The sequence below is a fragment of the Leopardus geoffroyi genome, chromosome C1, assembly GCF_018350155.1.
Source record: "Leopardus geoffroyi isolate Oge1 chromosome C1, O.geoffroyi_Oge1_pat1.0, whole genome shotgun sequence".
In the NCBI taxonomy this organism is placed as follows: Eukaryota; Metazoa; Chordata; class Mammalia; order Carnivora; family Felidae; genus Leopardus; species Leopardus geoffroyi.
This window is the reverse complement of record NC_059328.1, coordinates 101021756-101034943: the sequence shown is the minus strand read 5'-3', so window position 1 is coordinate 101034943 and position 13188 is coordinate 101021756. Positions and strand designations below refer to the sequence as shown.

At 44.3% G+C, this 13188-nt stretch overlaps 1 protein-coding gene across 3 annotated transcripts in view; it reads left to right on the top strand.

Annotated features, from left to right (window-relative positions):
* The window catches only part of SPAG17 (sperm associated antigen 17), a 239686-nt gene that overhangs the window by 188297 nt on the left and 38201 nt on the right, over positions 1-13188 (top strand). For 2 of the 3 annotated variants that reach the window (XM_045478815.1, XM_045478816.1), the window contains exons 41-44: positions 1917-2016; positions 2710-2812; positions 4538-4669; positions 12758-12894. In XM_045478815.1, coding sequence (XP_045334771.1) covers positions 1917-2016; positions 2710-2812; positions 4538-4669; positions 12758-12894 — 472 coding nt within the window. The remainder of the gene's footprint in view (positions 1-1916; positions 2017-2709; positions 2813-4537; positions 4670-12757; positions 12895-13188) is intronic. The other variant, XM_045478817.1, reaches the window with a different exon arrangement.

Genomic DNA, 13188 nt, shown 5'->3' with positions numbered 1-13188 from the left:
CACACTTTTAAGGTTCTTGAAACATGAACACTTTCAGATTTTAACCCACAGGTAGATGCTGGCAAGCCAATGAAAGTTTTTGAAGAAGAAAGTGAAACGCATAATTAGATTTGTGTCATTGAAAGAGAAGTTTTGGGAGCGTGGAAAATGCGTTTGGGGAGGAGGGTTAAGGAATGAGAAGTTCTCAGGGGCACGGAAGGTGAACCACAAAAAGGTCAGGTTCCGTGGAAGAATCAGAAAGGTGAAAGCAGAGAGGAATTGGAGGTTATCAATTGGAGGACTTATTCTTTTTTGAGAACGGTTCCAAGAGTGACAGGCGGTAGCCCCACTGCCATAGATTGATGATGAATCAGGTGAGGCAGTAGAGATAAGATAATGTAATGGGAAATTAAAGTTGTTTCAGTAAGATGCTATTTTGATTCGGGCAGTATTTCCTGACAGGCCAGCTAGTGTGAGAGAAAGGACACTAGTGTTAGAGTCAGCAGACCGAGAGTCAGTTCCAGCTTGGTTACGTACAGATGCATGATGTCAGCTGGTCGTGCTTATTTTTTAGAGAGCCACGGTGTACCCTAAGTCCTACGGTAACAAAACGTGTTCAACCTTGTATAAATCAGCATTTCCCAATTTACTGATTTCCATCAGTAAAACGTACCTCAGGAATTCAGTTTGCTCATCTGTAACAGGAGGGTGTTGGGCCGCCTAATATCGGAGGTATCTCAGCCCACACATTGGGCAGCTAACAGTTGACTAGCGTTTGCACTAATCAAGGTCATGGGCTCAGAGGCAGGCAACCTGGGTTTTAATTCAGACTTCACCTCTTACTGGTTATGTGATTCAAGGTAGGTTACTTAGCTTTTCTATACCTTGGGGTTTTTTGACCAATAAAAGGGGCATAATAAGATTAACTCATGGAGTTATTACAAGATTAAACGTGTAAAGCACAATTTCTGGCATGTGAGAAGCACTTAAAAATGAGAACTATTTCAGATAAGATGAGGTCCAACTACATTTAACAGACAACCCCCCAAATCAGTGCTTTTACAAGAAAGAAGTTTATCTTTCCTGATGTCAAAGAAGTCAGAAGTGGTGCATGACTTCCATCCTCAAGTTTGCCTCATGGTTGCAAAATCACTGCCACAGCTGCAGCCATTCCATCCATATTTCATCCATTCATTCCATATTTCATTCATCCATCCATATTTCATTCCATTCATATTTCATCCGTATTTCCTACTGGAAAAGAGGTGAGGCAAGGACAAAGGGAAAGCCTCCCAGCTGAGTTAGATCTCTTTAAAGGCTCTCTGGAGTCTTACCCAGTGATGTCAGCTTACTAGTTACTGGCCTTCCCTATATATATAGGAAAGGCTGGGAAGTGAAGTCTTCAGCCTTCTAGTCTTTAGAGGTCTATCGCCTCCCCAACACAGAGTTCTGATACTGGAAAGACAATTAGCAGAATTATCATGATTGTTTTTTATTTTACTTTGTAATCACCGATCACACGATTCACAAACCACTCCTGAGGTTTTGGTTTTAGTTTCTGTTACCCTTGCTACTGAAATCATGGAAATTGGTAGAATCAAGCTGGCCTTTAAACCTCAGAGAATTGAAAGACACGCAAAAAAGGTCAACCGAGTGTATTTTAGTCTTTTGAGATCAACTGTAAAACCAAACTCCCACCTGGTATCATTATTTCTTACCTTAAATGAAAGCTGATTTTTGAAGTAGGGAATGTGACTGATTCTAGAAAGAGCAGAAAATGAACCAAAGCAAGCTGACCAAAAAAAATTGTCTGATGAGTTCTTACCCGTTTTATTGTTAGCGATCCCATTTTCTGCAGGATTTAAAGGTAAAACACAAGCGAATAACATTGTAAAACATTCTGTCTTCTTTTGCATCGTTATGGAAATATCAACCAGGAAGGATATTGAAACCACACAAAATTACCTAATGGAAATTAGGAACAAAGTAGTATCACCCTACTTCAACTTGGAAATGAGCAAGTTATGTCAGTCTAAGGTAATTGAACGTAATTAACAACAATTAAGTAAGAATCTTTATAGAGATTGATGCAATGCAGGTGTTATTATGTAACCTACCTTTCCTGATGTTTCTTTCCTTCATCAGCCCAGCTGACTAACTTTACCTTTCAAATCCACGTCCTCAAGAGCATTTGAGAGGGAAAACTAATTTCAGGTCTTGCCAATTTATTACTACCACTCCAACTTCATACCTTGCATTATCACCTCTTTCATCTATTTCAAGTCCTTTTGGGGGTTGAATTCTCCCCACTTTTATCCCATAAATTCCATTTTCAAGTTTTTATCCCATTAAGATTTCTGCATCCGTCAGCTGCTGAAACAGCACTAAATTACTGTGAGTTCTTGGAAGCCTGAGGAGACAGAGCACTCCCATGAAACCTTGGAACTTTTCAGCAAAGTGAATATCCTCATGTGTTTAGAGCTTGTTGTATTTCTATGGATGTTCCAGATGCTATTATTAACCAGAAGCTGCCTGAGAAGAAGTTACAGGAAGTTAGGACAGAATGACAAAATCTAGAATTGAGTTGAACGGTCTCTTGAAAAACTTTCAGTTTCAGAGCCTTAAAAAAGAAAAATGGTTTCATCATTGCTCTTCAACTTAACATGCTTGTGGAGGGTGCCTTCCAGGAATGCATAAGTCTAAAGTAAGTCTTTTGGATTTCTCTTTCAGTTTCATTATCTGGATACGCTTTCCAAAAACTTGCCTCCTTTTCCAAAGACAGCGGAAGATGCAGACGAAACAGCTGTTCAGAAAACATCCGATCTTCCTCCAGGTAATGTGTTTCTGTAGCTTCCTGTTCCTGTCACTGAACTTAAATGAGGAATGCCTAACAATGGCCTCTTAGGACATAACTATTTCCTACCGCCTCTTGTCTCAGTAACGGCTGATGGCATCACCTATTGTGACTTGTGTATTACAAGTTTGGCTGAGTTATATGAAGAAGCCAAGATACAAATCAAATTTAGTTTTCCTCCTGTGTGCTTAAAATTTACCTAAGAATATTTAGAAGACCTGACTGATTTATAAGTCGAGGGAGTAATGAAAGTTTGGAGGAGAACAGGCCAGACACACAGGTTCGAGGTATCAGCTCACATAATACCCGATAATAAGGAGGAAAATGTGTCTTTATAGTGAAGAGATAGGCCATTTTCCAGCCCAACCAAGTGATCAAACTTCTAGCAATTGTGACAGCCTAGCATTAAGTGCTCTCTCATATAACACAATATGAAGTGCCTCGGACCTATATAGAATTCTTGCCAAGATCAGTAACCTAAATTTAACCAAGAGAAAACAATCAGACAAGTCCAGAATGTAGACATTCTAGGAGACGACTGTCCTGGACCCTTCAAAAAAAAGTCAGTGTCATTAAAAGAAAAAAGATGGGATGATTGTTGTATACTGAAAGACACTAGAGAGGCATCTAAACTACCTGCAATACGTAAACTTTGGAAGCCGAGTTGAGAAAAATAAACAGCTATCAAAGATCTTTTGGAGCAACTGTACAAGTCTGGAGTAGGGGACTGTTAGTTGGGGGCATTGTGGAATTTTTCTGAGTTTTCTTGGGTGTGATGATGGATGTGTAGAACAAGGTCTCCTTTTCAAGAGATGCATGTTGGAGAATTTAGGGATGAAATGCAACTTAGTGCTTCTTTTTCATAGACTGGGTAGTGAAAATTCCCCGACAGAGGAATTTTCTACTGCACAATGCCATACCAGAGGTTCGGCTGCCTGGAATGAGCACAGCCAAAGAAAACATCTGATTACCACAGAGTCTGCAAAGCAAAGATTAAGGCTGGAAAAATGACTTGGAAACAAAATGGGGAGAAATCAGAGACGAAGGCTGATGGTGCTGGTGCCCACCTGTTCCCAGGCAGACAACTGTAATCAATGAAGCCTGTTGTCCCCTTGAAAGGGGGCGAGGCCACAGGTTTCTCAACAATCCTCCAGGGAGCAACCACCATTCAGCCAGGGTGGCCCACATGCAAGTTGAAATGTACTATTTGCATCCCCAGTCCTTTATAGATGCATTTTAAATGTATTTCATGTTGCACTGATTTCTTAGAGAGACGCGTCTTAATAAAGAGCTACATTTTCATAAGATGCGTCTTAATAAAGAGCTACATTTTCATAATAATGAATGGATTCAAGATTGGAAACTTTAAAAACAAAAATCACAGCTCAGTCACTCTTGCCAGGTAAAAGTGGGCTAAATTTCTTGGCTTTTGCTGCATAACCCAACCAAGATAATTACTGTGTTGCCTTGCGGAACCATCTAGCTCCTGGGAGTGCGTTCCTTGCAGATACCATCCTGTTAATGGCAAACGTGGCATCATATCATGACGAATCCTTGCCTCTTAAAAGCTTTCTTCCATTTAGTCTTTCTAAAGGCAGGGGTGTGGGGAGCACCTTGTTTGCTGTAAAGAAAAATACAAACGTCAGTAGTTCTTATCTCATTGCCCAGAGTATCACTTTATAATATTTGTTTGGGGTTTTCTAGATTCCCAGCCAGAAACAGTTTCAGGACAGGAGTCCCCACAAACACCGACTGTTCCAAAACTCAAGAGTTTTGTAGATGCCAAGGAGTCTGCTGACCAGAACCAAACTGAAAATTTGGCAAAACCTATTGCAGGTATGGCAGTCATTTGCTTTATCTCATTCTTTCTCGAAACTGAATCTTACCTCTTTTTGGAGGACGGAAGATGACGCTGGGAGCTGAGGGTCTGGTTGGCGGTTACAGAAAAAATTCCAGTGGGTCACAGAGCCCAGAACTAAAGCGCTTTGTAAGGCTTCTTCGCACATCAAAGCATCTCAAAAAATGTTTTGAGAATGATTGCAAGTCCTAGATTGAAAGGAAAAAATGGCAAATATGTATTAGACGGTTATTATATTTTATTTCTTTATTGTATATAATTATTTATTTTAATTAATTTATTACATTACATTATTTGATTTTATCCCTCGTGGATCTGAGAGCTTGCAATATTTACTAAATGTCAGGAACCTGGTAGCTTTTTTTGAGCAGCCAGTAATTTGGTGGTTGGACTCATATTTACCCACCTTTTCAGGTACTTTCTTGGTCTGCAGGTGCTAGAAGAGAAACATAAAGTGTAGTCTCTATTTATACAGCACACCATCTCATTTGTAGCAGAAATTAAAGTATGGAATAATACAAAATAATTGTAATTACAGTGGAATCACACTGATTTCACTGAAGTTCATTCAACTTTATGGCTGATCTGTAAAAGAAAAGAAGAACAGAGTATTTAAAATTGTGTAGATGAATTTGCACCCCTTCACTCCTGTGGACATGGTCCATTTTGAGGGGGGCACTTGTTGGGATGAGCACTGGGTGTTGTACGTAAGCAATGCATCACAGGAATCTACCCCCAAAACCAAGAGCAACATACACTGTATGTTAGCTAACTTGACAATAAATTATACTAAGAAACAAAACAAAACAGAAAGTGAGATGGGAATCGGCCAAGAGGTCTTAGTTTTACCTCTCCCAGAGGGAGCATCTTGCCACCTCTACGAGTGACTTAAGGGATTTACCTTACACATGCCTTTTGCCTTCCTGATTTCCAAGTTCTCTCTTCTGGGGTGCCTGGGGGAGGTTCAGTCGGTTAAGCATCCGACTTCGACTCAGGCAGGTCATGATCTCACCATCCATGAGTTCGAGCCCCGCGTCGGGCTCTGTGCCGACAGCTCGGAGCCTGGAGGTTGCTCTGGATTCTGTGTCCCCGCCTCTCTGTGCCCCTCCCCCACTCGTGCTCTGTCTCGCTCTGTCTCCCAAAAATAAATAAATGTTAAAAAAATAAAAATAAGTCAATTTAAGGTTATCTCTTCTATAAAGTTTATTCATCTAGTGGACAATTTACTCAATGCCTATTGTACACCTGGCATTGTTCTAGGCATGGAAATACAGCAGCTAAAAAGCCTACGTCTTATAGAGCTGTACAGACCACGGGCAGACCTAGACAATAAATCAATAAACAGGTAAATCAGATAAATTGCGGTTGGAATAAATGTTATCACGGAGTAAAACCGTACATAAGGTATGGAAAATGTCTTGGGGAGAGGGATGGCATTTCATTAGGGGGGTAGGAGGCCCCTCTGTGAAAGGACATCTGAGCGTAGACAGAACGACAGGAAGGAGCCAGCCATGCCAACCCTGGGGGAGAGACGGGGGGCAAGTATTGTGAACAGCAGGTTTGAAGACCCTTAGAGGAGAAGAAGCAGGAAAATGGGCATAAGGCTAGAAGACAATGGGCAAAGAAAGAAGTAAAGGAAGGTGAGGTCAGAGGGAGGGATAAAGATAAAACCATGCGATGGTGCATAAGGAGTCTGGGGTTTTAGTCCGTGTACAGTTTTATTCAAATACCACTGGAAGGTTTTGAACAGGGTAGTTTACACAACTATAATTTGTATTTTATTTTTTTTAATTTTTTTTAACGTTTATTTATTTTTGAGACAGAGAGACACAGAGCATGAACAGGGGAGGAGCAGAGAGAGAGGGAGACACAGAATCTGAAACAGGCTCCAGGCTCTGAGCTGTCAGCACAGAGCCCGACGCGGGGCTCGAACTCACAGACCGTGAGATCATGACCTGAGCCGAAGTCGGACGCCTAACCGACCGAGCCACCCAGGCGCCCCTATAATTTGTATTTCAAAAAGATTACCCGGTAGCTCATGGGTGGGGTAAGGGGAGTAGAGAAGCGGAGGCTGGGAGGAAGCCACTGAGGCAGGCCATGTGAGCACTGGCAGAGACCTGGCTAAGGCCATGGAGTCTGGGGGGGGCGGGGGGGGGGAAGATTAAACCAACTGGGACTGTCCACCCTGGAGGTAGAGCTGAAGGGACTCATAGGTCACCGGGATGTGGAGCTGAGGAATAAGAGGAACCAAGGGTGGTTCCCAGGATGAGTACTGTGACCAGTTATGAGGCTGAGAATTTGTAGTTGTAACAAGCTTCAGGTGGTGCTGATGTTGGATCACACTTTGAGAACCATGGCCCTAGGGAAGATTCTAGAATGTAACAGGCAGAAGAAGGGCCAGAAAAGGCTACTAAGAAGAAGCCAGTGAGGTCGGAGAAGAACAGGAGCACGAAAACCCGTGTTTCCAGTGGATCACATGGCCCATGCTAGCATCTCCCTGCTAGGGAGATACAGAATACCCATGGGACTGGGGGAGATGGAGGTAACTGGTGATCTTGGTAAGAGCTCTTTCAGGGCCTGGAGGAGCCTGCAGCCAACTGAAGCAGGCTGTGTATAGAATGGTGGAAGAGGAACCAGGAATGCACAGCTTCACCCGAGAGCTTTGCTGAAAAGAACGGAGGAACGGCATTGCAGCCGAGGCAGATGTGTGACCAGGGGAGAGATTAAAAACAAAAATTTTGACACACTGGAGATGTTGACTTGCAGACAATAATTCAGTAGCAAGAGAGAACTTGCAGGAGAAGAGGTCCTGCTTGCAGGAGAGCAAAGTTCTAAAGAAGGTGAGAGAACGTGACGTTTGCGGCAAACCCTGAGTGTCCGAGTTGACCTTGGATGTAAATAGGGCCACCTCATCCAGCGACAGGAGAGAGGAGAAGGAATATGGGTACACTGGCAGGTGGGTTTGCATGTTTGGTATTAGGCAGATGAGCGAGTCTGATGGCAAAGGAGTGGATATAATGATAAGAATAGAAAGTCCATTCCAGAGAAACAAGAAAGCAAAACAAGAGAGGGGCGGCTGATTGTTTTCAGGTGACAGTGTCAGTTGATTAGAGGCCTCAGTGAGGCCAAATGATCGTTTGCTAGATACGACAGAGTAATGGGCTGGAAGTTTAGGAGGTTGTGTTCTAGAGAGGAAAGTGGACACGGAGACTGTGAAAGCGGTAAAATTATTGGTGTTGGCAAAGTTGAGATCTGACCATGGGAGCTTGTGGGTGGAGAAGAGGAAAAGAGGAAGAAACGAGATGATTGAGAATCAGAGAGGACCGGTGGGGGGTGGCTTGGGTGGCTTGTCCAGGTGATGTCAACAGGTGAAGTGGAAGTCCATCTGAGGTGTCAAGACCTCCAGTGAATCAAGGGAATGACAGAGGTCTGTAAGCGACAAGTACATCATGGAGACGTCATAGGTAATAATCTGATGGCACAAGCTTCAAAGAAACAGGAGATTTTGAAGAAGGGAAGAGTCTTGGGAACAAGGACACCTACTACACCTGTAGGGATCAAAATGCTGAGATGCGAGACAGTAACGGAACTCACTAAAAGTGATGAATTAAGTTTGGATGGAAACAATAAAGCTTAAGGAAGTGCAAAACAGGAAGAGTGGGGAAAGCTTTATAGGAGAGCTGGCCTTGGGGAATAAGATAAAATTTCGTAGGTTTTAAGATTTAAGATTGGATCACCTCAGACAACCCCCATTTCATCTACTTGAGGAACCTGAAGCCTAGAGAAGTCAAGCAACATCTAAACTCATACAGCGAACCTGGAACTAAGCCTGGGGGAGAAAAATGAGTTTTTTTGACTCCTCATTCTCTATATTTTATTACACTGCCCTCCAGATGTAAGAAAGAGCAAAGAATACTTTAGGCAAAAGAGAGAGAGAGCGGGAGAGAGCAAGAGATGGGCAGGGGGCATGTCTTCCAAAGCCCGAAGGGAGAAGTGAACTGGAAACTAACAAATAGTTCAGTGTTCTCATTTGGTCAGCAACAGCGTCAGCTCGAGGAGGTCTGGATTTTGTACAATTACAAGGTGCTTGTCGGCATTTGCTGCAACAAAACTGTGTAAATCCCGTCGCGGTTTACAGCCAGCGCTGTAAGGGTCTGGGGGCTGCGGGTGGACTGTGGCAGCCTCTGTTCCAGCGGCGGGCGGGCGGGCGCACGGGGGCGCTACCAGGCCCCTGAGCTCTGAGAGAGCCCCCACCTCCCGGCGCCCGCTCCGCCGCCCCGCCCTGACAGCTGCGGGAGGCCGGGTGAGAAATCAGCAAATGCTGCAGATGGGCACAGTGTTCAAACCAGGGCAGGTTTCCTCCGGAGAGGCTTTGGTTAGACTTCTACCCGCGCCCCAAGAGCTGCGGGTGACTGTCAGGGGTCCTCCAGCCCCCACACGGAAGGAGCCGCCGCCACCACGCCCTCCCCCACCAGCTGAGTTCAGTGTCAGTGGGGCAGAGAAATATGCGCCACGTGCACGGAAGACGTGCTCTGCGAGGAAGGGAAAAAAAGAGTGATGATGAATAAATACTACAGTCGTCCGCCTCAGCGGGGAAGCGGACAACCATGACGGCTTCTTCAGGGGCATTGGGCCCAGCGGTCATATTCAGATGACACCCCCTCCCCCAAAAGTGGGACCATCCCAATTTAAATATTAAAGCACCTCTGGGGGCGCCTGGGCCACTCAGTCAGTTAAGCTTCTGCACTCTTGATTATGGCTCAGGTCAACCAACTCAGGTCAGGTGATGGGATGGAGGTCTGTGTCAGCCTTCCAGCTGGGCCCTGAGCCTGCTTAACACTGTCTCTCTCTCTCTCTCTCTCTGTCTCTAAAAAAAAAAAAAAAAATATATATATATATATATATTACACGTGTATATATATTTATATATATAAATTTTATATAATTTTTATATAAATATATATTTATATATTTTATACATACATACACATATGTGTGTATATATATACATGTATGTGTGTATATATATATGTGTGTGTATATATATATCTATATATACCTATATAGATATATATATATGCGAAGTACCTCTGTATCAGCTGCTTCAAGTGCCTCAAAGCACTCCTCCCCCTCCTCCAATCCCTGCTGAAGCCCAGGGGCGGTCCAGTGGGGTATTAGGGGAGGCAGCCTGGTGACCTGTAGAGCTGAGAGTACAGACAGGCTGTACCTGGCTCCTTATAGAATAGCTGTGTAACCTTGGGCACACTGTCTAACCCCGCTATCTCTTCCCATTTCCTCTTCTGGAAAGGGGAAATAACGTAATATGCATCACGAGGTTGTCAGGATTAAATCAGTTAGTATCTGTAAAATGCTTTTCAGAGTAGTGCCTGGCACAGGATAGACTCCCTATCAGTATTTACTGTTAATAATAACAGAGTGAGCAATTAATTAGAACTTGTTAGACTCGTAAAATGTATGGACACAAAACAGTAATATGCATATGGTAAGAAAACAAACAAAAAGGTACATCAACCCATTAGAATGGTTGCACATGTAGGAAATGGTAACCAAAGGGAAAGACATTGAAACACTGCTCCCTGAGCTCCATCCCCAGAGATTCTGATTCGGTTTTGGTCTAAAATTGGGCTTGTCTGGCCCGTGGCCTGGGAACCTCTATTTTTCTAGAACAAGCCCAGGGGATTATGATGCATGGATGAGTTTGGGACACACTGGGGCAGTTGTCTAGGAAAAACTCACTATTCGTACAGAACACTTCTGTGCCCAGAGGTCGGGGGGGGAGGGTGAGGAGTTTCCCACACCAAGCAATTTTGCGGCACTGATTGGGTGTCCTACAATTCACTTCAATTCTGACACCAACCACACGTAGTGCAGACCCTACAGGTGAAGGGCTCAGTCCCACAAAACTGCCCCCCCGCCCAACTTCAGGTGCGGGTCGCAAATCCTGGCTGTCACCCGTGCTTCTGACCAACCAGCTATCAATTGGGCCTCCCATGACCCCACCTAGGGTTTTACAATTTGATACAACAGCTCCGAACTCACATCTTATTATATAAAGGAAATGATAAAGGGCAGAGATGAACAGCCAGATGATGAGGCATAGGGCAAGGTCTGGAAGGGTCCAGTATAGGAGCTTCTGCCCCTGTGGAGTTGGGGTGCACACCTTCCAGGTACACGGATGTGTTCACCAACCCAGAAGCTCTCGCAACCCTGTACTGTGGGCAGTTTCATGAATGATTCATCACCCAGGCGTGATCCATCATTAACTCAATCTCATATCTTCTCCCCTTCCCAAAGGACGGAGGTGGGACTGAAAGTTCTAAGCTGCTAATCATGTCTTGGTCTTTCTGGTGACCGGCCCCCATCTTGAAGCTATCCAGGGGCTCAGGAAGAGTAGCCTCATTGTATCAAAAGACTCTGCGATTACCCAGGAAAGTCCAAGGCATTTAGGAGCCCTGTGTTAGGAACCTGGGTCAAAGACCAAATCCTAGAACAAAAGATGTTCCTAGTGTTCTTATCATCTAGGAAATTCCAAGGGTTTTAGGAATTCTGTGCCAGGAACCAGGGGCGGAGACCAGTATCTGTATTTTCTGTTAGCTCACACTAAGAGAAGGAACATGTTCCTGGAGGAGTCTGACTCACTTGGCTGCATATTCCAGCCCTGCCACTTCTTTCCATTTCTTGGACCAGTTATTTAACCTCGGTTGTCTTGGCTGTAAGAAAAAAAAAAGAGAGAGAGAGATTGCTATTATATTAGTTACGACTCTTCAATTTGTAACTGAGAGAACTCAAAGTCGCTGAACAGAAAAGTGGGGAGACATTTACTGGTGCTCAAAAGCCAGCCGCAGAGTAGTGGATGAGGTGCCAGCCCAGGGCTGACTGGATCCAGGCACTTTGGCTTTTCAGCAGTGTGTTTGTGTCTGATTGCCCCTCTCTTGGGGCAGCCCCCCCCACCACAGCCTCCATCTTGCTTCATCCCAATTTGTCCCTGTTTGGTTTTACCCTCTCCTGCAAAGAACAGACTATGTCCATGTGGCAGGGACCATGACAGTAGAGGTCCAAGATCTTGATTCTCCCAGATCCATAACCCAGTAGGCAAATCTAGGGCCATCCCTGTCAGCTTCTTGGAAATATACTGGTGAAGAGCCCGCATTGGCTCTGCATGGGTCATGCGCCATCTTGGTGACTGGAGCCGGAGATGTTGTGGCACCAGAAGTATGTCTGGGCGGAGTGGGGGGTGGAGACGGGCAATGGAGAGAGTGCTGAGGGTACAGTGATTAGAATACCATAGCCCTCAGCTTGTAGGATTTTATGAGAATTGAGTAAGATGCTACATGTAAGAACACACTTGTGGCGCTTGACTGCACATGGTGGACACTCAAACATTGGTTTCCATGCCTTCCCGCCCTTGGTGATCTGAATGCAAGGAAGGACGTTTAAATCAGATGATCTAAACTACTATTGCTATTTCAACCACTGGGTATTTGGAGAAAGACAGGTGCAGCTATCTATGCACATTATCTAGTTTTGCTCACTCCTTCACCAAGTGTGGTGATCTGAAGATTTAATTCCCTGGCTTAATTTACCTGTAATTACTAAGCCACTTTTTAGAAGTATATAAATACTTATACATATATAAGGGTATATATAAAAATATACGTTTTTTTCCTTCATCGGTTTTAAAAGATCTTTCCGAGTCAATGTTTACTGTATTGTCCCTCGTTGATTTAACGGAAAGAACCCTGGGGAGATCTGGTCACCCAACTTCTCAGAATTTGACTTTTCTCATTTATTTAGAATAGATGATGCTATTAAGCACCTGCCCGCCCAGCTCAGAGGGGTGTCGTGAGAACCAACGTTAGGTTACAATCTCTTTGTAAAATGTAAAGACATAACGATAGGGTTGACTTTGTTCCTTTAAATAAGTTCTTTTAAAAAGGTAAGAAGGAAAGTTTCCCAAGTTGGTTTATGTTCTCATAAACTCTGGTATGCCCTCAAATGTCTTTGAGTAAAACGTCTGTGTGGCACAATTTAAACTTTTCTAACAGAAGCAGAGTCCTGTGAGCCTGTGAAAATCCCCACCCAGTCGTTGCTGCAGGATGTTGCGGGGCAAGCAAGGAAAGAAAAAGTGAAGTTACCTCACTACCTGCTGAGCTCCAAGCCCAAGTCCCAGCCTCTCACAAAGGTAAAACAGACATGGGGACCAATGTCCCAGAGCCAGGCGGCATTTCATGCAATCCCGACCCATTGAAGTTACTGATGTCCAGCCACTGGGTACTGCGATTGAGTGGACATACATACCATCATCTGCCCGTGAAGGCCTTTGGATCACACAGAGAATGAGCCAAGGCTGCCCTTTGCCCGGGGCCAGCTCATCCAGACTCACGAGGGGAATTTTAGGAGCTGGCTCTCAAACCATGGCTAGCCTGAAATCAGCCTGCTGGGAGTGCTCACACCATACACATCAGCAAATGCTACT